General features: G+C 44.9%; 2 protein-coding genes across 2 annotated transcripts; both read right to left on the bottom strand.

Moving 5' to 3' along the window:
* Nucleotides 1–5,210: 5,210 nt before the first annotated feature.
* Nucleotides 5,211–8,994, bottom strand: phlda1 (pleckstrin homology-like domain, family A, member 1). Its single transcript, XM_053508921.1, has 2 exons — nucleotides 8,498–8,994; nucleotides 5,211–6,732 (listed from the first exon to the last, which is right to left on the bottom strand). The coding sequence occupies exons 1-2, from the start codon at nucleotides 8,952–8,954 to the stop codon at nucleotides 6,728–6,730; spliced, it is 462 nt and encodes a 153-aa protein (XP_053364896.1). The 5' UTR covers nucleotides 8,955–8,994; the 3' UTR covers nucleotides 5,211–6,727.
* Nucleotides 8,995–10,137: 1,143 nt separating this feature from the next.
* nap1l1 (nucleosome assembly protein 1-like 1) lies at nucleotides 10,138–20,618 on the bottom strand. The gene is made up of 15 exons (XM_053508782.1): nucleotides 20,511–20,618; nucleotides 18,514–18,546; nucleotides 18,215–18,297; nucleotides 17,775–17,877; nucleotides 16,947–17,088; nucleotides 16,745–16,825; nucleotides 15,198–15,326; nucleotides 15,028–15,099; nucleotides 13,221–13,360; nucleotides 12,985–13,130; nucleotides 12,855–12,874; nucleotides 12,606–12,728; nucleotides 12,401–12,433; nucleotides 12,274–12,324; nucleotides 10,138–11,116 (listed from the first exon to the last, which is right to left on the bottom strand). The coding sequence occupies exons 2-15, from the start codon at nucleotides 18,528–18,530 to the stop codon at nucleotides 11,078–11,080; spliced, it is 1,179 nt and encodes a 392-aa protein (XP_053364757.1). The 5' UTR covers nucleotides 18,531–18,546; nucleotides 20,511–20,618; the 3' UTR covers nucleotides 10,138–11,077.
* Nucleotides 20,619–25,760: the final 5,142 nt, after the last annotated feature.

Below are 25,760 nucleotides of genomic sequence, written 5' to 3'. Positions count from 1 at the left end.
AATTAAAAAAAAGCTGTTACATTTTAGTGTGTTTGGATTAGAGATGTGTGTTATATTATTTTATTATTTATCTGAGGCACTTTGGAGCATTCATTGTTAATAAAGTGCTATACAAATAAAGTTGAGTTGAGAGTTGAGGTGTATCTTTCTCCAGATTACAGCAGGACACACATTTACTTCACTCCAACATCGGGGTGTGTCGCGGGACCGACTCAGGACAGGAGAACACAGACAATCTGCACTCGAAAAGGAGAGAGAAAAAAAAGAAAAATGCAAAAGACTTATTCTCACACACATACACACACATCCACACATAGTGCTCTTAGGTATTGGGAGTCCTCGGAGGTGAGGGAGGTAAAGCAGTGCAGAAGAGGCAGTGGTGAGGGCGCGGGTGAGCAGCAGAGCCTCGGTGCGGCCGCTTCTTGGCTGTGTCTTTCGGGGCGTTCGACTCTGTCGGAATATATGGAGGGAGAGGAGACAGTTGTCTCAGGGTTGAGGGTAGGGGATTACGAGCTGCTGGCCGTGGAGGATTTCGGCGCCTCTGAGTCGCTGTCCACGGTGCTGAATGCACTCCGTTTCCCTTTCGAGCGAAAAGCTGCGAGTTTATGTGAAGTATGGGCTGTAAACCTGCCGTCACAGCAAAACCAGCATGTAATAAGTGTGTTTGTATCCTTGGCTCTTGCCATCCACTGTAGAGCAGCATGGTCAGTGATCAGAGTAAAGTGTCGACCAGTCAGGTAACATCTGAGCTCCTCCATCGCCCACTTTATGTCCAGGACTTCCCGTTCTACAGTGGCATATTTTTGTTCAGTGGATGTAAGTTTTTTACTCACGTATATGATGGGGTTCGGGGTGACGCATCGGCAGAGATGGTTCATAGTGGTGAGGCGGCAGATAGCGTGGAGGGCTCCTGTCTGGAAATCTTCTTTTTTCCGGTGTTTTTGAGAGTGTTGCTATGGCGCACTCTAATACCTCTGTTATGTCCTGCATGAAATCCAGCCCGCGCATCCCTACGGCTTTTCATTCTTCTCTGGGGAGGGAGCGCAGTACTCTGTCGTTTGCGGCACGTTCGGTGCCCCGCCCCTGGGTCGCTGTCCACGGTACTGAATGCACTCTGTTACCCTTTCGAGCGTAAAGCTGGAATGTTTGGAGCGTTTATGTGAAGTGTGGGCTGTAAACCCATCGTCACAGGGTGATAAATTAAACCCCAGTATAAGCACACTCATATCTGTATCAGTTCACAGTATCACACTATCAGCTCATAAAAACACTCTGTGTACATTAACATGTCAGTAAAATCCACAAAACTGTTCCGTATCCAGTGTAAATTCAGTGTATGTGTATTACAGCTTTAGCATTATAAACTCCTAAAATGTTTTAAGTTTTATTATTAACACATATAAATGTTATTTTATACACATTCCTAAGCCCCCAGCCCTTGTCCTGCCTAACGCTAACCTTATCAGGCCACGCCCGCTGGAGTTGCACCTCATCAGAAAAGAAGCGACTTAAGTTTCTCCTCACACCATGGAATTCACTCGTCTCTTCATCTCATCAGTTCCACAGTCAGTTTCCATGGAAACAGGGAGACAGAGGACAAAGCTGGATTGATAGAGCACTATCTGTGTGTGTGTGTGTGTGTCTCTGCTTTAGTAAATTTGAACATGTTTTTAAGCTAAAATAGTGCATTTCATCTCACTGTCTGTCTTTCTGTGTATCTCTGATTAGTTTTCTATACATGTGTATGTGCATGCATGTGGTTAATAAAAACATAAAACAGCAGCATGTGCATAAAATGAAGTGTTTATTTATGAAAGCAGCTTGAACATTCTCATATGAAACACACACAAACCCTACATACGCAAACATACATACACACAAAGGTCTGAAGTCCTTTATTAACTCTCTATGACCAGGAGATGTTCACTCAAACCAAATCATCAACCTTCAGGCTGACCAGAGTGCCTGCCACATCACCCACCCACACACTATCACAGAATGGTTTGTTCCAGCTGAATAGATACACATATAGACAGTCGAATGGACAGATAGATGGACAGACAGATGCCTCATTTTCTCCTCTGTCTGTTCTCATGTGCTTTCTTGAGTGTCACACTTGGGTTGGACCAGAACAACTCCACAAAGACCCTTTACTGCATGTGTGGCCTCGGTCTGGAGACGTTATCAGTGGTGATAATGTGATCTGATATCTTGGGCCGTATTTACTAAGCGTCTCAAAGTAGGAAATCGCCCCCAAGTAGCTAAACATTCTCAGAATGATGCCATTTTGGTCCTAATGTCTGGAGTAGGAGTGGTTAGTAGTGAGGAAATTCTGTTCAGGCAGAGACACGTGCAGAGAAGAGATGTTTTAGTAACACTGGTTGAGACAGAGCTCAGAAAAGACACGTTTGGTCAAAATACTTTCTTTTAGATCGTGCATAGTGTGTAACATAACGAAATTGTCGTATGTTGTCTCCACAGGTGACTGCTACTGTATGTTGTTTTTTAGTAACAGTGTCGGAAATAATAAATTAAACTCTGCTCTTAAAGCAACACAGATCACACGCAGATTCAAAGATTTTCCCACCATGCAGCATGAAATCAATGAAAACAAACTGCATTCATAGTCGTGAGCATCATCTAAGGCACACACATTAAAATAGTTATATTTATATTTGAGGCTTTGACTGTGTTCTTGGCTACTGAGACGCTGCTTTTTTCTGAGCCAGACTTTAAAATTTTCCAGCTAAATCCAGCTTTATGTTCTAACTTTTTTTATCCTCTTACGAAGAGTGAACATATAACAGATAAGTATTTTATAATATATTCACTCGTAACTCCTGTTATATCGTTAGGTTTAATTGTTTTGCAGCACACCCGCTTCTAGCTCGCTATCCCATTAGCATCGCTAGCCCGTTAGCCCGGCTATCACAAGTTTGCCTACACATTTTCACACCGATTATCTCAGTTTTTAAACACTATGTTGGTTGCGTGTCTGCCTGAGTGCAGGTGAGGATTCACTGGAGCTGCACTCAGTGGATTTGGAGCTGGAGGCCATGGAGAAGCAGATCCATGACCGACATGTGAAGCTGGCCCAGCTACAGCAGCGAAAAGCCGCGCTGGAATCATCACGGAATGATGCTCACCTGTCCCAAGTAAATTCTTGGCTGGACGTAGCCCGCCCGGGTTTCCTTTACAGCGGATACAACAGGCCCTGGACAAAGACCTCTCCCCCTCTGCCGCCACTCGTCTTAAATAACTCGCCATAAATCTCGACCCGATACCGCTTCACTCCTCTTCGCGAGATGGTAAACGAAGTGCTGATCATCGCCTATGCTACCACGGCTAAAGGTAAAGTGCGCACTCGCTGTTTACCTGGTGCTCGTGTTCTTGATGTCGTTGCACATCACCCACGACGAGGATCGTCGTATCTGGACCGCTTCCCACATTTCAGCGAGGAATCAAGAGGTTCAGTAGATTATTTGCCTTTAATGAATGGTTACAATCTTGGTGTCAACAACAGAGATTACTCTTTGTTGATAACCGGAATGTTTTCTGGGAGCGTCCTAGGCTCTACCACACTGATGGCTTGCACCCTAGCAGAGCTGGAGCAGCGGTCCTCTCTGACAACATCTCCAGGACTCTACGAACCATTTGACTGGCGGTAAGTCATACCTTAGATTCCGATTATAATAATCACATTACAACTTATCATACTGATAGACGCGCACGCATAGCTTGTCCTATAGAACGGAATATCGAAGTGATATCACAGATCATCACCTCCTGATATATACTCTACCTGTAGAACAGATTAGCTATGTCACACTAACATAATTCACATTATTAATTTTTTATTATATTTAGGTCACGTCCATAAATCTTTTAAGTTGGCAGTTATTAAGCCTCTTCTTAAAAAATCTAATTTAGACCTGAATGAAACAAATTACAGACCGATTTCAAACCTTCCGTTTATATAAAAAACATTAGAAAAGGTAGTATTAGCTCAAGTTTGGACATTGTTGCAGGAAAACAATATCCTCATAATAACCACATATGTATTCAGGGACAGGCATTAAAATGGTTTACATGTTACCTGTCTGATCGATACCATTTTGTAGATCTAAATGGATAACTGTCCGGTGTAATGCCAGTGAAATATGGGGTCCCACAAGGGTCAGTTTTAGGACCTCTGCTGTTCTCCATATACATGCATCCCTTGGGTCACATCATAAGAAGACATGGGATTAGTTTCCATTGTTCTGATGATGAAACCCAGTTATACATCTCAACTAAACCAGGCGAAATACCTAAATTGTCTAGATTAACCGAGTGTGTCCAGGACATAAAAGATTGGATGACCAATAATTTTCTTTTACTAAACTCAGATAAGACAGAGATATTACTTATTGGCCCAAAAACCAGCACACAACAGCTTTCACAATTTAGCCTGCGTTTAAAAGGATGTACTGTTACTACCAGCTCAACAGTAAAAGACCTGGGCGTAATATTAGACAGTAACTTGTCCTTTGAAAATCATATTTCCAATATCACAAAAACAGCCTTTTTCCATCTTAAAAATATCGCCAAACTTAGGAGCATCTTATCCGTATCTGATGCAGAAAAGCCAGTTCATGCATTCATGACCTCCAGACTGGACTATTGTAATGCATTACTAGGTGGTTGTCCTGCATCCTCAATAAACAAGCTTCAGTTAGTCCAAAATGCAGCCGCCAGGGTTCTCACTAGATCCAGAAAATATGATCATATAACACCTATATTATCATCCCTGCACTGGCTACCTGTTCAGTTTAGAATTAATTACAAAATAGTATTACTTACATACAAGGCTTTAAATGGTTTAGCTCCCACATACCTAACCAGTCTTCTGAAACGCTATAATCCACCACGCTCCTTAAAATCACAAAAATCGGGACTTCTGGTTATTCCCAGAATATCAAAATCTACAAAAGGGGGCAGGGCTTTTTCATATTTAGCTCCAAAGCTTTGGAATAGCCTTCCAGACAGTGTTCGGGGCTCAGACACAGTTTCCCAGTTTAAAAGTAGACTCAAGACGCATCTCTTTAATCTGGCATATGCGTAACTCATCCCATAATCTCATACTCCAGTACACCTATCCTGAAGGGCAACTACACTAATTCCTTCTATCTGTTCTTTATCTTTCTACCCATCCTGAGGCATCTGGAGATTGTGCCAGCTTCAGTAGACAAAGGCCAACCCTGTGAGGATCCTGAGGCATCCAGAGAAGGGCCAGCTCCAGCTGGATTCTGCTTTATGATGGTTGGAGCTACACATGCTGCTCCTGAGCTCCCAGTGACCCAACTATTATCTCTCCTCTTCTGCTCTTTCTTTCCCTATCTCTGTCAAGCTACACATGTCGTTCCTGAGCTGCCTGTGATCCAGACTCCCTCTGCCCTCCGGACCTGTCTGACCCATCCTGGTGCCCCGCTTCTGCTTGGAGATGCTACTGTCACCTTCAGCCTTGGCTTGCTCATCAGAGACAATCTCATTATTATCTAGACACATTTTTCTCACATACACACTTCCATAAATTTTTGTGAAGCTGCTTTAAAACAATGACCATTGTTAAAAGCGCTATAAAAATAAATAAATAAAAAATAATAAATGGTGGCACTGATGCTTTCACAAACTGTCTCCACTCACTTTTTACCTTTAGAGGTAAGAGTAGAGAAGAATTTAGCTTTAATTATTTCTTTATTTTACTCCCTCCTCCTCCACAAGCTAAACACTCTCATCCTCTCTCTAGTCTTTTTCTTTTTGAAGTCATGTTGATCAGATTATAACGGTCCTTCACAGCTCTATTATAAGGGCTTTAAACAGTTGTGATTGGAGCAGTTTGATTAGGATGACATCATGCAGAGAGTCAAACAGCTACAGGTTTTGTCTGTGTGCATAAAGCTTCCACACAACTACTGCTGATTTCACCATTTAAAACTACAAAGACGTGTAAAAACTACAACACACACTATATTGTGACGCCTACTTTACAGCCCTCAGTGTCATAAACTGTGACGTCACAAGCTTTCCTCGGCACAGTCCTACTCCTCACTGGAAAAAAAAAGGAAGCTTCATAAAGAAGTTTCATGTCCTACTCTGAGGTAGGAATATTTTCAGTCCTAAATTAACTTTGAGCGAGATTCCTACAAGTGTGTCTGAGATGCTTAATAAATACCAACCCTGGACTGACTATAAGGACTACTCTGAGTCTGAGTCCTCAGTTTAAGCTAAGCCCCTCACCTGGTCAGGTGCATTCGGTGAGCCTGAACTAAGCCCCTAAGTGTTCTGTGTTTGTGTGTCTGTACACACTCAATGTTCACTCCTTTTTCTGATCAGGTGACGGGAGGCTGCACATCTGCAGCCGCACAAGTGCTGAGACGTGGTAACCATGGAAACTGAAAACCAGACTTTATAACCACACCCACAGCGTAAAGGACAAGTAAGAGGGTCATACAGAGTGACCTCGCCCTGGAACAGACCATTCTCCAGCAGAAAGGGGGGAGAGGGGGGGCTAAACCACACTGGGGAGGGCAGAGCGAGACAGGGTGTCTTTGGCCTGATGAATGAAGAGGAAGCTTCTGATTTACACACACACACACAGATGAAGGCAGGTCGGTTCCACACTCGCAGTGTATCTGTGTGTATGCCGTCTTCTCCGTCTGTCTTTATGATGAGATAATGAATCTGTTTAACCTGCAAACAGAAATTACACACACACACACACACACACACACACACACACACACACACACACACACACACACACACACACAATGTAAAGCCCAATCAATAGTTCTACATTAAAATGTGCCTACATGTCTAAATGTGAAGGTGTGTGTGAGAAGGATGATGGGCAAAGGTGACAAAAAGAGATGCACTAATGCTCAGTCCCCTGTGTGTGTGTGTGTGTGTGTGTGTGTGTGTTTGTTTTAGTCACATCTCCTCTAGAAATAGAAGGGGGAATTAATTAAGTTGTGTTTTAGTATGAATGGTGATTTGTCTACTGATTCATGTATAAAAACAGCATCAACACTCCAGTGGTTATGGAAACTACATGATCATAGATTTAATATATAAATACTCTATTATACAAAAAATACATTCAAAATTTATATAATCATCTGAATTTACCACAGTGGACTTCAATTAAGCTGCAGAAACATCTCAAGGATGATCAGGGGGAACAGGATGATCAGGGGGAACAGGATGATCAGGGGAAACAGGATGATCAGGGGAAACAGGATGATCAGGGGAAACAAGATGATCAGTGGAAACAGGATGTGCCTAAGCTCAACGCTGTAAATACTTATGTACATGTACCTTCTCAATTTTTAATAAATTTGCAAAAATCTTAAGTAAACGTTTTTCATGTCATGATGTCATTATGGGGTGTTGTGTGTGGAATTCCAAAGAAATGAATTTAATCCATTTTAGAATAAGGCTGTGACATAAGAAGATGTGGAAAAGTGACGCTGTGAACACTTTCCGGATGGACCGTACATTGTTGAGTGTACACAACTGTGTTCGATTCTCTGTTCAAATTTTAATTTGTTAAAAACCTTACTTAGTCACTTTATTAAGCTGTTTCACACTCCTCAGGGGGACGTGCTGCAAACTGACAGGTGGCGTTAAAGCTTTCACTAACTGACTCCTGGACAGAATTTTCCTTTAATTATTTATTTACATTTCACTCCCTCTTCCACAAGCTAAACTCTCTCATCCTCTCTCCAGTCTCACTCTCTCTCTCTGAAGTCATGCTGATCAGGTGGTGATGTTCCTACACAGCTCTATTCTAGGGGCTTTAAACTGTCGTGATTGGAGCATAAAGCTTCCACACAACTGCCGCTGATTTCACCATTTCACCTTTCCACCGTTTTCAACTACAAAAACCTCCAAACCTCAGTGCAGACGACTTTACAGTGTAGTGAACAGTGACATCACACACTTTCCTCTGTGCAGTTCTGCTCCTCACTGAAGGTAAGAGAAGCTTCATTAGCGTGTGTGTGTGTATATGTATATCTGTACACCTGTGTGTGTGTGTATGTATACACGTGTGTGTATGTATATATGTGTGTGTGTGTGTGTGTGTGTGTGTATGTATATCTGTACACCTGTGTGTGTGTGTGTATATCTGTACACCTGTGTGTGTGTGTGTGTGTGTATATGTATATCTGTACACCTGTGTGTGTGTGTGTGTGTGTGTGTATATGTATATCTGTACACCTGTGTGTGTGTGTGTGTGTATGTATACACGTGTGTGTGTATGTATATATCTGTATACACGTGTGTGTATATATCTGTATACACGTGTGTGTATGTATATATGTGTACACGTGTGTGTGTGTATGTATATATATCTGTACGTGTGTGTGTATGTATATATATCTGTACGTGTGTGTGTATGTATATATATCTGTACACGTGTGTGTGTGTGTGTGTGTGTGTGTGTGTTCCTCACCACTCTCCCCTGCTCCTGTCCCTAACCGTTGTTGTTTGTGGCGCGTGGAGCGCACCGCGAGCACCGCCTGCCTGTTCTTGTACTGCACGAGCTGCAGGGTGATCTCGGCGCTCCAGCGCTCCTCCGCGCGACACCGGAAGTCGATCTCCCTGCCGTCCGCCATCACCATGGTGAAGTAGGCGTGTCCGCCCTTCCGCTCCACGCAGTCCACCGTCCGCACGCGCGAGAAGTGCAGCTCTTTGGGCTTTCCGTGCGCGTGCCGGGGCGCGTGCAGCAGCACGGCCTCCTCAGTGAGCGTGCAGTGTTTCCTCTTCCACACCTGCAGTAACCCCGCACTGCGCTTCTCCAGAGCGCCCTGTCTCACCGCCTCCTGCTGTCTCACCGCCTCCAGCTGTCTCACCGCCTCACCGCCGCCGGGGAGCGGGCCCTGAGCGGGGGGCTGAGGATGTGGCTGCATCACCGCCGGGAACAGAGAGAGAGAGAGAGAACCGGCACTCACACACACTCACACACACCCTCAGTCAGTCAGTGTGAACGGGAGAGAGAGAGAGAGAGAGAGCGAGCGCCGTGTCCGTGTGTGTGTGTGTAAGTCTCACCATGCAGCAGCACACACACACACACACACACACCCGATCCGCGCGCGCTGGTGTGTGTGAGAGAGAGAGTAAGTGGGCTAATCCTGCGCTCGTGCGCCCCCGGGTGCCGTACAGATACAGGCGCAGCAACACACACACACACACACCTCATCTCTCTCTCTGATCACTGGAGCACGTGCGCGACACACACGCGCGTTTAGTTGCTGCCAACAGTGAGGAAGTGTTTTATTTAAACCGATAGATACAGTGGAGTGTGTGTGTGTGTGTGTCCCTTCCCCCTCACACACACACACTTGGGTGAACCCCCTGCCCTCCTGAGGTCCCTCCTCACTCACTGCTGGTCTCCACGAGTCTGGAACCTTCTGCTCAGGGACTCACCTGGGGTCTGAACACCCTGGTTAAACACCTGTGCTGTAACACACACACACACCCCTCGTGTAAAACACACACGTACACGTGAGTGTGTGTGTGAGAGATCTGGCCTCCCGCTCCTGAATCAGAGAAACAAGAACTTTGTATATTCCCACTATAAGGGGCGTGTCTACACAATGTAATACCACTTTTTTTTAACTACAATATTTTTTCACATTTTTTTTCTTAAACCAAGTAAATAGAGAATATTTTTTAAACGATTCCATTTATTAAAGTGGGGAAATCTGTCCAAACTGGTCTGCCTTGTGTGAAAAAGTTATTACAAAATAATCAAGAAATCACTTAAATAGAATCTGGACAAAGTGAAGCACAATAAAACATCTTTAACAAATTACACTTGCTGCTGCTGAGGGTCGGACAACCAGTTATTAGGGTTAGGGGGCAATTACTTTTTCACACACAGCCAGGCAGGTTTGGACAGAAGTGAAGTCCACCAGTGTCCTGACTGGGAGTGTGTAAACTGGGACTGTTCCTCTATCTGCTACCATTCATTTTTCTGTTAAGATATTTCTCCTGGACTGTGTCGGCTCTGTTCCACTTTATCATTGTGAGGGAGAACACACACACACACACACACACACACACACACACACACAGAGAGAGAGAACGTGGTGCACGTAGAACCGGTTTATTGATGAGTACACATCTGGGTACATTAGTACATTGTAACATTGAGGACTGTCTCAACAGCAGCTGTAGCTCTCTCTCCCACACACACACAGGAGAAACACAAACCAGACACACTGCTGCACACCCAATAACACAGTCTACTACTGTCTCTCATACACACACACACACGGGTTGAGCATGTTGAACTGGTCTCGTCACTGGTCCAGATGGGGGTGTGTGTGTGTGAGCATGAAGATCTAACACACACTATAACCTCAGACGCTGAAGTGCTACAATAAAAGAAGTGTATCAGAGGCTCCAGCCAATCAGAACAGTTCAGTGATGACATCACCGCAGGCGAAGCAGAAACAGGAAGTGACGCTGGGCCAATCAGGGCAGAGCTTTGCTTTCTCACCTGACTATTAAAGTGCTACTACAGGAGAAGCTAGGTGGAGCTGGGGGCGGGGCCTATCACATCTCAGAACACAGAACAGACTGGACTGCTACTCGGGGCAATAAGGTGACCGTGTGGGCGGAGACTACCTCACACCTGTCAATCAGGAGCTAGAACAGAACAACAGAGCAGAACAACTTCTCACCCTACAACTGTCCCGAAGTGCTGAGATTAAAAAAAAAAAAAAAAGTTAAAAGGCGGAGTCCTATGGCTCCTCCCACACAGGGACCAGGAGGTGAGTTAATATCCAGCCAATCAGACAGCAGGAAGCCCCAGCGGGTGAGGGTTTCTGGAATGTTCCTGTGTGTGGTTTTTTTTTTTGGGGGGTGAGGGGGAGAGCGAGCCACAGCTGTTGTACACGAGAAAGTGTGTGTGTGTATAATCAATTAAACTAACAATAGAGAAATACAAAACATAAGGCTGCAGGACCAGAGGAAGGGATTTACACCGTCACAGTGCAGTGTGTGTGTGTGTAAGTGTGTGAGACCATCACTGCTGTTTACACTCCGCAGGGGGGTTCGCATCCTTCTGTAACACACACAGAGGTAATGATCAGTTACATCAGATTAAAGACTGCAGTATCAGTCCTGTACACAACAGACAAGAATAAATAATTATAATAAAAGATGGTAAGAGAAAGGAATAAAAACTAAAACACATAGATATAAAACATGGTATCATGAGGAGTGTGTTAATATCAGGGCTGTACTAATGAATCAGGGATGTTTACATGTTGTCCCATGAGGGGGAGCCATGGCCAAACACCGAGCCTGGGAGGGAGCGTTGGAGGAACAGCCGTCCCTCGGCATACAACATTTAGTATTGTCAAACATTTTCTCATGTGAAATAACGTACATGTAGATAAACCGCTCCAACCACAAACATATTACTAATTTAACACCTTCATATTTCTAAATATATAAACATTGAAAACATTTAGAAAAGATATGTAGTGAAATATGAAATATGGGAAAAAAAAAAAGTAGTAAACTGGTTTCTCTCGGCCTTACAGACGTACATGTGACGTACACAGTGCAGTTCAATCACACACACTTTTTGTTGCTCTAGAACCCTAAGGAGTGAAATGTGGAAGCTTGAGCCTGCTGTAGGTTCTACAGCAGACAGAGCAGCTCTAACACACACACACACACGCCCCAGCCCATGTCTGGGTGTTACAGATCTGAAAACACTGCAGGTCAACAGACGTACTGACAGGGTGTGTGATGAGCTCATGGGCACAGGTGAACTGATGACATCATCACGACCAACACCCGACTCACACAGGTAAGGGGCGGGGTCATGTCAGACCATCAAAGGGGCGGGGCATAACTTCAAACAAAGTACAGGCAAATACAAACCCATTGTGTTATAGCGCGCACACACACACGCAGTTAGTGCAGTGAGACAGGAGGGACACATGAGGGCTTTAAACCTACAGTCACACACCTGTTACCTACACACACACACACACGTAGTGAGGGCTGATTATTCACCTGAAACTAGACTCTGATCATGATGGACACAGGAGACAGAAATAAACAGCAGAGGTTAAAGACTGAACTGATGATGGAGGAACAAAACCACAAAGAAAAGACGAGAGATACAGAAGAAGGAAAAAATATCAAGTGTGTGTGTGATGTTAAACAGCATCCGGGACAGGAGTGCTGTAGTGGAGGTGTGTGTACCTTCGGGTCGTAGTCTGGATCGTTCTCCTCATCTGCCTCCTCCTCTCCCTCCTAACACACACACACAATTACTAAACATGTTCATCCCAACTGATGTGAACTCAGTGATAACACAGTCCACACTCACCTCATCATCAGCCTCCTCTCCCTCCTCATCATACTGAAGGAATAAACAGAGAGAGAGATGAGTACACACACACACACACACACACACTGCCCTGCTGTGCTCCAGTTCACACTTCCCTAGTTGAGTAAGCGCTGACTGAGGTGTGATCTGGAACACAGCCACAGTCTGTAGAGTCTCAGTATCAGACAGTTCCCCCTACACTTACATCATCGTCGTCGTCCTCTATGGCCTCCCCGGTGAAGTACAGGACGGCGCGGGGGACGATGTGCTCACGGATAAAGTGACCGATCTCAAAGTCCGCCGCCAAGATGGCCTCCGAGTCCTCGTCCTGAACCACACACACATACAGGGTTAGGGCACTACACACAGCCTGAGGTAGGCTTTATACAGAACGTGTGTGTGTGTGTGTGTGTGTGTGTGTGTGTGTGTGTGTGTGAGAGAGAGAGAGACTCACCAGTTCTCCACTCTCTGGTACTGAAAGACAATAAAACAATGTGTTATTTAAACACCGCCATAAAGCCACACCGCCAGCCATGACACGTAGGTGTGTGTGTGTGTGTGTGTGTGTGTGTGTGTGTGTGTACCTTCAGGAGGAGAGAAGAAGTTGAAGAAGGAGTCATTAGGGACAGTCTTGGTGACAGTCCTCACCGTCCCTCTGCCCTTATGCTTCTGCTTCTTCTTTATGGTCTTCAGAGTAACATTCTTCCCTTTGGTCCAGTCAATCGTGCACCTACACACACACGTTAGGTCATACACTACAGGAGTGAACCTCATACACATGTACAGTACAGAGTTTAAAGGTGCGAGACAGGTGCCGTACCCAGTGCAGCCCATGATCTCAGGGCCGTCGAAGGAGAAGGGGTCGGACTCGTCCGGTTCAGATCTCATCTTGTAGGTCTTTGTGAGAACCGTGTTGGAGAAGAAGTCGTTCTGCTCGAAGTGGAACTCTAATGTAAAACTCTATATACACACACACACACACACACACACACACACACACACACACACACACACACACACAGAAAGTGAACATCAATGCAGGAAGCTGTATCTGCTCCCTCTATAGGCTGTATGCACTGGTTTGGGACACGCCCACTCCACAGTCCAGACATCACCTACACTGGCGTTTGGGACACAACCAGATGATGACTCAGTCAAGGTAATTTGGGACACAGCCCAGTGACAGTGGCCTTTCTCAGAGCATCAACTAAAAATAAACCCTTCCTAGTTACCATGACAACAGCACCTCACTTCCTCACCAGTGGGTTTCCCCTGATTAAAGTACAGACGTCTCTCTGGTGTCATCACACGCGTTTATTAAGCTGCTCTAAATAATACACTGGACACTGATATATTTAAACTCACTGAGTCACCAGGTTATCACATCTGTGGAGGTTTACTTCTTCTTCCCTGACGTCACGGTCGTACTCCAGGACTCAGTGAGCAGTCATTTACACACATGACCTGGACACACCAGAGTCCTTTAACCCCAGTGAGAGTCTTAGAGACGTTCTGGAGAAGTGTACAAGGTGGATCCACTCTACTGACGTCAATACAACACGTCCTGAGGTGGAGGACACAGACACACTGCCATGAATGAGTCCAGCATATGACTTATTTACCCAGGCGGTGTGACCGTGTGTCCAACAGGTCACTTCCTGCCATCGCTCGCGGTATAGCTGCCTCAATCCTCACCAAAGACCCCTTTGATCTCTCAGATTTAAAGCATAAGATAAAGGGTGATCTTTATTCTAACAGCCAATAAACACCACAAAACACCAGAGTGTTTATTAACACCTCAGTACAGTAGAGCTGCTCCATTATAACTAACATCAATGACTGCATTGGGTCAATACTGAGATCACGACTGATTAACATGATTATTCATTGACTGTAGAAACATCGTGTATGTATTGACGCTCACTGTACAGTCAGGAGTTTGGAGTGTTTTCTTCAACTTTAAACGTGTCAGACAAAAGTTTAGAGAGCGAGAGATGCCACGGCTTGGCTGAGTATCACAGTTTCTGAATCATGGACCAAACTTCACCCCTGTTTAAAACCTCAGAACATTCAAGATCAATAACTTTATAAAACCTTAAGAGTAATAAATTCAATAGGAAAGATGAGAAACAACTTCTTAAACAACCTTGAATCAGTTACATAATTATTAGAGTTTAGCAATTCTTACACAGACAGCAGAATCCACGTTTTAAATGCATTTTAAATTAATAAATGTTTGTATTTCAGGCAGCAACATGCTGCAGTTCCTCTTTGAACCCACAGGTGGTGCTCTGAACCACACACTGGCAGACAGCACTAGATGAGAATTTTAACACAAACGTATTCAACAACAATCTCACTATGGAGCCTACTCCAACCCGAGGTTAACTGATCTACACAGTGACATCACGCGCTCATGCTGAGAGTCGAACACACAACCATCATCAAGGTGGAGAATCAGCTGATCTTAATTATTGTGTTTTACATTTATGTGTTTGTCAGACGATCCAGAGCGACTTGTTTTTATAATCATTAGAGACTGAGGTCAGAACTGACTGTAGAACAGAACTAATCACAGACTGACTGTACAGAGTGTGTGTGGGGACATGATTGACATGGGGACGTACCATGGGCTGTCCTGCGTCTGAGAACTTGACCTTGATGTCCTGTAGGTGTTTGAGGATGGGTTCATCATGCTCCTGTAACACACACACACACACACGGGATAGATCAATGTAGATCCACACACACACAGACAGAGGCTACAAGGTGTGTGTGTGTGTGTGTGTGTGTGTACCTGCAGCATCTCACTGAGCAGGTCGACATTCTTAAACACAGTGAGCCAGAACTCAGGGATTCCTTTGGGGTCCTCCTTCTCCTCATCCTTCTTCTCCTCTTCTACCTTCACCTTGTCCTTCAGATCACTCTGCACACACACACACACACACGTTTTTGTAGTTTGGCTCCGCCCCCTCCCCACACTAACAGTGCGCGATGTCAGACTTTGGGAAGCTCACCATGTTCAGGGTTTGTTAGCGACATGCTAATGAGTGACTTGATTGTTCGTGTGTGTTCATCAGGAAGTCGTGTCAGTTTATATATTTGTAGATGTTTATTCACTTAAGTTAAATTTATACTAAAGTAGGGCTGGACAATTAATCAATATCAATATACATCACGGTAGAATTTCTCTCAATAACAGTGATATGATTTTTAAACACATTTCCGATATACATTTAAATATATGAGCCAACGTTTTTTTCTCTGTCTTGCGATGTGGAATTGTGGGTAATCGTCTCCCCTGCTGGGTCTTAGTGCTCGTCTCTTACTGGTGTAATCAACATCCGTGCACGCGTGTACTGTTTACTATAACACTGATCACACGTGTGTGTGTGTGAAACATATTTAATTTTGTGTTTGTACAGCGCTCGTATAAAGCAAAAGTCTCAGAGTGTAAAGATCCATCTTCCTCTCCTCTCGTGTTTCGCGACAGAGCAGAGTGTGTGTAAGGCAGAGAGTGTGTGCAAAGCCGAAAGGAGTTGGGGGTGGGTGGGGGCTGTAAAGGCAAGTTTGTATAGGTGTGTGTGTGTGTGTGCACGTGCCGCTTCTGCTAATTCTACTAAGAAGCTGAGTCTGAGAGTTTTAATTATTTGATGGTTTATTTCATATTTCTTGTATGTAAAGGCTAAATACAAATAAAAAGTGAACCTTATTTTTTTTTTTTTTTACTGTTTTTATAAAAAAAAAAAAAAAGTGTGTGTGTATATATATATATATATATATATATACACACAGACACATACTGTATATATGTAATTTTAATAGGAGGAGCCTGGAGGTATTCTAGACTTTGCAAATTCAGTAAGCAGACGTCCACTGTGTGTCCTCGGCAGTTTTTTCCTGAGGCTTTTTAATATTGTCCATATCGATATCAGAATTATATCGTATTGACCAAAATTAAGAAATATATCGTGGTATAAATGTTTGCCATACCGTCCAGCCCTATACTGAAGTCATATTTTCCGTTATTTATAGTGTTGCCAGATTGTGCAGTTTTCCACCACTTCACCATCCTGGTCTGAGACTCATTTATAAATCAGAAGTAAGATAAAGGGGTGTGTGTGTGTGTGTGTGTGAGAGATTTACACACTTTACTGCCCACTCTAGTGGGGGGGGGGTCCAACAACACCGGGACACACACACACACTGAGTGTAACAGATCGCTGGAGTAACGTCTCAGAAGAGCAAACATGAAACATCACAAAACGTTTGGTGGAAAAAGATTTCTGTCTAACACTCACATCTGTGTGTGTGTGTGCGTGTGTGAGAGAGGGGATGACTTACAGACAGCTCTTCATCCTCAGCCTGTTTCCACTCACACTCCTCCTCCGTGGGTTCATACGCAGCCTTGATGATGTCACTGCGCTGAAAATACACACACACACAGTTAGTGCAGCACAACATAAGCTCCCTGCTGTAATATTCAACGGTTATGAGTAATAAAAGCCGTACACGTGTGTGTGTGTGTGTGTGTGTGTGTACTAACCTTGTCGTACAGAGGCTGGTAGAGAGCAGCGTACTTCCTCTCCAGCTCGTGCACTTCCTCATAGAACTTGGCCTCGATGTGAGCGCATTTCACCTGCAGGTTCTTCAACGCGTTCACTCTCCGCTTCACCACCCGCGGCAGACTGACACACACACACACACAGTGTTCTATGCTCTGAGACAGTTTTGTGGGGTGTGTATCAGGGATGTGAATCACTCATCAGCTCCTGATACGATATCACCACCATATCTGTGTCTATTATAATAACATTGAGATTCTATGAATTACAGTTTTATAAATATCCTGATTCCATATTAAACACGCCCCCCCCCCCATGTTTTATTGCCTTAAACGCCTACAGTCACAACACCCCAGACGAGTGCTCACAGCCGTGCAGTCGATCGAGTGTGTGTGTGTGTGTGTGTGTGTGATTTCTACACACATGATTCTTGACTAATGAGCGCTGGCTGTGTTTCGAGACCCGTCACATCAAGTGTGTTAGAGAGTAGTTCACTCAGAGTTTAGAGAAATGGCAGATCGGAGGATTTTAACGCGTGTGTGGGTATTGATACACACATTTTTATGGCGTTACACTGTTTCATCACTCTGAATCTCCTGCACTCAGTACAGTATGAGTTACATCCCCGACTGATCCCTGCTTCATCTCTACTATAGATGTAACAACAGGTTTTAGAGTCAGTGTGACTACGTCAACCACAGCACAAAGGAATCATTTTATTGATTTTCCCTGTCTCCAGTGTGTGGTTGTATGATGTCCGTATCTGTGTGTGTGTGTGTGTGTGTGTGTGTGTGTGTGTGTGTGTGTACCTCTCCATGTATCCTGACGGAGAACCCACAAGGCCGTCTAGTCTCTCCTGTAAAGCCGCCAGGACCTGAGGGTTCTGCATCATCTGTACTGTCAGCTGTCGAGCTAGAGCACACACATACCATCACAAAGGGGATCAAAAGGGCAATAAAGAGATGACATCTGTACTACCTCACACACACACACACACACACACACACCCCAATACCTTAGGGAACATGATCAGAGTGAACATGCTGAGGTGTGATAAAGGATCAGAGAAGATCAGATAAACAGTAATCAGCTCTGTGCTCCAGTATTCAGCACATTCCCTCACACACACACACACACAGGGTACTGAGGTCATGGGGGATCAAGTAACACACACACACACAACTGAAAAGTGTGTAATAAGCACCAGTGAGACAGCAGGGGTTTGTACCCTGGCAGTGTGTGTGTGTACCTTTGCTGTCCTCTCCAGTCTCCTCCTCCTCTACTTCCTCCACATCCTCCATGTCGGCCTGCTCCAGCTCAGCCTGCTCCTTACTACACACACACACACACATGTAAGGAACAGTAACACAGACAGTGTGTGTGTGGGCAGCTCAGGTGATGCACTCCGTACCCCAGTGCCTCCAGTCACCTGATACAGGTGGAGTAAACATCAGCTGGCTGTGTCCCAAATAACACACACACCTGTACAGTATACAGGATAAGTCAAGGTGTAAGGAAAGGGGAGGAGGACAGAGGGACAGTACTCACTTGTCCAGGTCAGCCATGATGGGTCACTCAAACCTGTAAAACACACTTATAGTTAATACTCTAATCTTTACTCTCAGACATTAGAGTACGGCCCCGCCCACACCTACTGAGGTCTAAAGACAGGAGGTCACTCGTAACACTACACAATCACTCCAGTCACACCGGTGCAGTTACAAGGACCGCCTCCCGTCTCCAAATAAAGAGCACCACCCTCACACTCACCTACAGCACACACACACCTTTATAACTACAAAACTATACACATGTACCTGAGCGAACTGCTAGTGTCTTACGATCCACCACGCCTACTTCGATCAAAGGATGCAGGCTGCTTGTCAGTACCGCGTATTATTAAAACTACAGCAGGGGGCGGAGCTTTTTCTTACAAAGCCCCAAAATTATGGAATAGTCTTCCAAATAGTGTTTTGGGATTTAAGTCCAGGCTAAAAGCCTATTTATTTAGCCAAGCATTTTTATAAATAGATTATCCTTAGGTAAAGGAGCAGATCTGGGGGACTCATGGACGTAGAGTATTATGGTGAACTGGTATGTTTGGATGCTGTCTTCCTCACTCTCATTGATCACTCAGGTTTGCTGACGGTGAGGTGATTGGTTGCTTTACATCTCAGTTCCCCCTCATGTCGTGTTTCCTTCTGGCTCCTCCCCTTTTAGTTATGATGTCATAGTTAGTCCTGTTGGAGTCTCTGCTTGCACTCTACAGTTAATATACAATTACATTATGCTGATGCAGACAGCTGTCCTCTGAGGACTCGTGACTGCAGTCGCTCAATAGTTTAGAATAACCAACTGGACTCCATATGAACTTCTCCACATCTCCTGTTATACTGAACTTCCAGCCTCCTAACACACAGTATGAGTGCAGATCAATCCCTGCTATCTGTTATCACCCAGATGAGGATGGGTTCCCTGTTGAGTCTGGTTCCTCTCAAGGTTTCTTCCTATTACCATCTCAGGGAGTTTTTCCCTCGACTTGTTCTTCAGGGACGATCTGATCATTCTGACACACACACACACACACGGTTCTTTTGATTCTTTAAAGCTGCTTAACGACAATGACCATTGTTAAAAGCGCTATAGAAATAAAACACACACACACACACAGAGACACACCCCTAGACTGATGTGATCACAGTGAGGAGCTGCATCAGGCTCAGGAGCCCCGGGCGGAGCTGAAAGCTGTAGCCGGGTTACAGAGCCCGGCCCCCGGCCACCCTTTCACCACGTGTCGCCCCATCCGACCGGCTACATCACCGCCAGCTAACACACACACACACACCTACTGGTACACAGCGCGAGCGGACACACACACACATCATTCTGATGATCACACACAGGAGCAGGAGTGTGTAGAACACTTATTATTATTATTATTAACATTACACAGCAGTGATGACGTGCTAGGCTAATTAAAGTGCGCACGCGCGCTCACAGCATCCTGAAGTAGACTAGCCTGAGGCGAGCTAACAGAGTTAGCATCACAGTTAGCGGTGTGTGTGTGTGTGTTAGAGCGGCTAAAGGCTAACGGCACACAGAAAGAAAAGTTTCCTCACAGATTTCCCCTCCGATACACCCCGTGTGTGTGTGTGTGTGTGTGTGTGTGTTTCCTCTGTAAATCAGATGAACTTTAAGCTCGCGCAAACAGGGTTAGCAAAAGGCTAAAGTGTGTGTTGTGAGATTTAACCGGAGTGTGTGAGAGTGTGAGAGCTGAGGTAAGGAGTGTGTGTGTCGCGGTCAGAGCGGAGTGTGTGTGAGGAAACACACACCAGCCATTTTCACTCAGACTCACTGTGGCGCTCCATCATGGCGCGCGCGCGGCTCTCTGTGTGTGTGTGTGAGCGCTAACACACTCCTCCCGTCTCTACCCTCTCTCACACACACACACACACACACACACACACACACTATCGCGCTATAAAATCCCTCTTTATCTGTAAATAAACTGTATAAACCCGACCCGAGGCGGCGGTGCGGCTCACCGTGTGTCTACGCGTGCTGTGTCCGGGAGCTTCTGCGCATGCGCACCTACGCACACCGACAGCGGCGGGAAAACAAGAGGCCCGAGCCCCGCGCCGCGTGCGCTCATATACTTACCGCGTCATCACGTAGCGCCGCGGTCACCACGACAACGTCAACGGGGTGGGCGGAGCCATCACGGGCCATGCGCAGACACCAGACACGCCCCCTGCAATTCCCCAGCTCAGTTCAAAGGGATCACAGGTTCAAAGGGAGTGACAGCTGCTGAAAAGTTTGTGCACCCCCTCTCCCAGGGGTCTCAGGGCGCGCGCACACACACACACACACACATCAGCATCACACACACACACACACAGAGCTGAGGTGGGAATCAAACCCTGGACGTCTGAGTCTACAACCACTACACCTGAACCTCAACATCTCACAATTCTGTTATTCCTTTAAATAACACAGTTTATATCAGCATTCACTGTGTGTGTGTGTGTGTGTGTGTGTGTGATGCTGATGTGTGTGATCTTTATGCTGACAGTAAGTGGAGACAATTTGCAGATATCTCTAACTATTAAATATTCATGAACTCTGCGTTTCACACTCTCTTGTTAATACTGCAGTGTGTGTGTGTGTGTGTGTGTGTACAGAAGTGTACACACACACAGATTTATTCTTACACATTAAAGTGTGTAGTGCCTGGGCTGATATAAATTTAAATTTACATTTATGCATTTGGCAGACACTCTTATCCAGAGCGACTTACATCTCATTACACATCTGAGCAGTTGAGGGTTAAGGGCCGCGCTCAAGAACCCAACAGTGGCAACTTGGTGGTTGTGGGGTTTGAACCTGGGATCTTCCGAAGCGTAGTCCAATGCCTTAACCACTGAGCTACCCCTGTCCCCTAAATATAACATGTACATAACCATTGTTGTGTTAAAGTAACTAATTACATTACAAAATTACTGTCTTTATAAAGTAATCAGTTACATTACAGCGTTACTTTCTGATAAAAGTAACTAGTTCGAGTACTTTTCCACTGCAGAAAATGAAAACTCCTTTGTGATTCCTCATGCATGTTGTTTTAGTCACGACCTTTATAATTATTCTACCATCATCACTCAGTGAAGTTTGTGCCTAACACCACATCTCACCACGAGTCAAACCGCACAGGTGAGATAGGGGTATAACAGCAGGAATAACGGGGTGGGGGTGGGGGGGGCATCATGTACTCATTACATCAAAAAAGTAATCTGAGGACTCTAACTTTGTAACGCGTTACACCCAACTCTGTACATAACACACACACACACACACACACACACACACACACACACACTACAAAAGTGCAGTGAAGTTCAAGAAAAGTGTGTTGTTACTTCCAGCAGGAGCCAATCACATTGCTTTATTTTGTCATGTGATAAGAAAAGCAGAATTGCCTGCTGTGTAATACAGGCTGAGAGTGACCTAAATGTGTTCAGTGGATTTTTGGACAATGTTTACACTCGGTCACGGCCCTCATAGTTATCAGACAAATGTAGTACAGGTCAGCGACGCCCTGGTGGTACAAGCGGAACCTACACAATACCTTAAGGTTTTAATGTTAAGGCAGAGAGGTGTATCTTACAGAAGCTCATTGCATTCACAAAAGAAAAAAAATCACGGGACTTATGTCATAATTATGACTTAATATCTTATAATTATGACTTAATAAGTCATTACTATGAGATCCTGATACTGGGAGATATTAATGTCATTGGTTATTTGGATGATATTATCATTAGTAAGTCAACACTGCACAGGTATCTAAAGTGCTCAGGACTGTTCAGGAAGAAAAGCTCATTCTGTCCTTCTCGAAGTGGCTCTCTTCCTTCAGGAGCAGATAAACCTGTAACAATGCGGGTCTTATGAGGGGCAGAACCACGCATAAATACTCTGATCAATATTCTGAACGGGCAGGTCCACAGAAAAGACAGACAGACAGACAGACAGTGTGTGCTGTTTAGAGACAGAGGCAAAGTCCCAGCCTCTCTCTGTCTGAGACACCGGCGAGAGAGACAGAGAAAGAGAGAGAAAGAGAGTGAGAGAGGGAGTGAGAGTGAGAGAGAGTGAGAGAGAGAAAGTGAGAGTGAGAGAGGGAGTGAGAGTGAGAGAGAATGAGTGAGTGAGAGTGAGAGAGAGAGAGTGAGTGAGAGAGAGAGAGAATGAGTGAGTGAGAGTGAGAGAGAGAGAGTGAGTGAGAGAGAGAGAGACTGAGTGAGTGAGAGTGAGAGAGAGAGAGAGAGGGAGCAGCAGGCATCAGTCCAGCGCGCTCTCAGGTTAAGTACAGTATGAAAGTACAAAAAAAGACACAAACCCTTCTTTCTCTTATAAATCCTCGGTAACGTTTATTTTCAGTTTCCCGAGATAATCATAAATATCTCATAATTATGAGATACTAAGTCATAACTATGACATAATTCCTGAGATTTTTTTTGTGTGTGTGTGTGAACCTTAAATAAAAAACTCTCTGTTTATAATAGTTCTTGCTCCATTAAAATAAAAGAAAACAGTTATGATGATGTGAGGGTTGTGTAACACTGCACAGCTCTGTGAAAGAACACTAAGTGCTGTTAAACTGTCCGCTGTGGACCTGAGCTCAGGTGTGTGTGTGTGTGTGTGGTTCTCAGGTGAAATGAACACACCCTGCTGCCTTGAGAGGCAATCACATGATGGGAGGTAACGTCCTAAAACTCGTGTCCCATGTTTAAAGTGTATAAAACAGAGGCCGTGTGTCCTGTGTGGGCGGAGCCTCTGAGAATAAAGCTGAGAATATAGTGAAGTGTTTCACGTGACTGCACAACTAACATTAAAGTACACACAACATCTACACAACCTAGAGGTCACAGGTTACTCATGTCTGGGTCTGTGAGGACGTTTTCACACTAGTCACACACACATGCGGTGTAACACACTAGGAGGAAAGCACTATCCACTCCTTACGCCTGTGTGAGATCACAGAGGGCGATGATCAGCTGGCGTCTCGATTGATGTAAGATAAATCACCACCCGGGATTCAATCTCACAACCTCCAGGTGATACGGCGAGCTCGTTAGCGTGTCCAGTTTTGTTCAGTCGGGTTCTCCTGTACAGGGTCACAGTGGACCTGGAGCTAATCACAGGAGATTCAGGGAACGAGGCGGGGTATACCCTGGACAGGCATGGCGCCGCCTTCAGGATACAATGTTTGAACCATTGGGTGCACTTGGTCCTCCAGAATGGTTCGGTAGTCCTTGGCAATGACGCACCCATCTATCACAAGTATTGGGCCGAGGGAATGCCATGATATTGCAGCCCAAACCATCACTGATCCACCACCATGCTTCACTCTGGGTGTTACGCTTCTTTGGGGCTTCTCCACACTGTAACTCTCCCGGATGTGGGAAAGACAGTGAAGCTGGACTCATCAGAGGACAATACATGTTTCACATTGTCCACAGCTCAAGACTTTCACTGCTGGCAACACTGAAACCGACGTTTGGCATTGGCACGAGTGACCAGAGGTTTGGCTATAGCAGGCCATGTACACCGACCCTGTGGAGCTCCTGACTAACAGTTTTGGTGGAAACAGGAGAGTTGAGGTGCACCTTTAATTCTGCAGTGAGTTGGGCAGCTGTGGTTTTAGGTTTTTTTAATACAATCCGGGTCAGAACCAGGACATCCCTCTCAGACAGCTTCCTCTTGAGTCCACAGTTACTCCTGTTGGATGTGGTTTGGCCTGACGTTACCCTGGATACCGTGGCTCTACCGTGGAACTCGCTGTCTTGGTCACAGATGCGCCAGTGAGACACGCACCAACAATTTGTCCTCTTTTGAACTCCGATATGTCACCCATAATGTTGTGTGCATTGTAATATTTTAAGCAAAACTGAGCTCAGTGTGCGATTACTCTGCTAATTAAACCTTCACTCTCTCCTCTTACTGGTGGAATGTGAGTCAGTAAAGATCCGCCACCAGGCTGGACACATTTAGCCATGAAACCTCCAACACTAACCTGACCAGTGTTTCAGTTTCATTGTCCAACCCCCTGTATATACTACAGTTTTGCACTTGTTAATATTAATCACACAGATAATATACAATAAACATATCTGGACATTTCCTATCTACAGTTATCTGTAAAAGTTAGTGCCCTTTCTTTTTATTCAGGTAATAATAATCATCATAGCAGGTCTCAGTATTCGACAAATCCAACCTCAGACCTACAACGTATCTGTGCACTTTTCTTTTGAAATTGTGTCTTCGTCTCTGGAAGCTTCTGTCACCAAAACAATTTCCTTGTAAGTGCACATGTACTTGTCAATAAACTCTGCTTCTTTTTTTCACTATGACTTTATTTATTTATTAAAAACAAAGCAAAAAAATAAATAAAAAATAAAACTCTAACAGGATTTAAGAGAGTAAGTTGCAGTCAGGTAATCATCAGCTCTTGATTAACTGATCATCAGAAGGTGTGTAGACCTCTATAAAGTTTTACACATGACTGTGTGTGTGTGTGTGTGTAGAGCGGGTGAGCATTCAGCCCCTGTATCCTGTGTACCACACTCAATGCAGCCCTTTACTCTCACACAGTGGTTAATTTGAACTGGTTCTGCTGGTTTCAGTCGGTTCCTCTTAAAGTTCCTCCCCATGTCATGTTTCCACCATCACATCAGACTCACTCACACACTGATACAACACACATCCCTTAGCACTCAGGACAGATCTGTGTGTAAAGAGGTCAGTACAAATGGTGTGTACAAAGACTGTGTGTGTGTGTGTGTGTGTGTGTGTGTGTTAATCCTATGAGCTAAATGAGAGTGTGACTACAGCAGGTTTCTGTGTGTGTGGAATAAAAGCAATGCTGAATCTGCACTCGTTCACTAATCACTCCACATTCCTCTGTGTGTGTGTGTGTGTGTGTGTGTGTGTGTGTATACCCGTCAGTGCATTATGGGGAAACAGGAAACATCAAGGGGAACAAACACCAGTGGCCTTCAGTGCATATACACACACAGCATCCAGGACAGGTTGTGTTCTAATCCCTCTTCCTGTTCCACATGCCTGTAGGGGTGGGGGATCAGATCCCTGCAGAATTACCCACAATGCACTGCTGCCTGAGGAACACATAACTGTTTTACTAAATGTGTTAGTCGTGCACACACCAGGAAGAGGAACAGTGACTCTCTCTCACACACACACACACACACACACACACACACACACACACACACACAGAGGAG

This window comes from Clarias gariepinus, chromosome 12 (assembly GCF_024256425.1).
Source record: "Clarias gariepinus isolate MV-2021 ecotype Netherlands chromosome 12, CGAR_prim_01v2, whole genome shotgun sequence".
Lineage (NCBI taxonomy): Eukaryota > Metazoa > Chordata > Actinopteri > Siluriformes > Clariidae > Clarias > Clarias gariepinus.
Note: the sequence above shows the minus strand (reverse complement) of the source record. Positions and strands in the feature narration are given on the sequence as shown.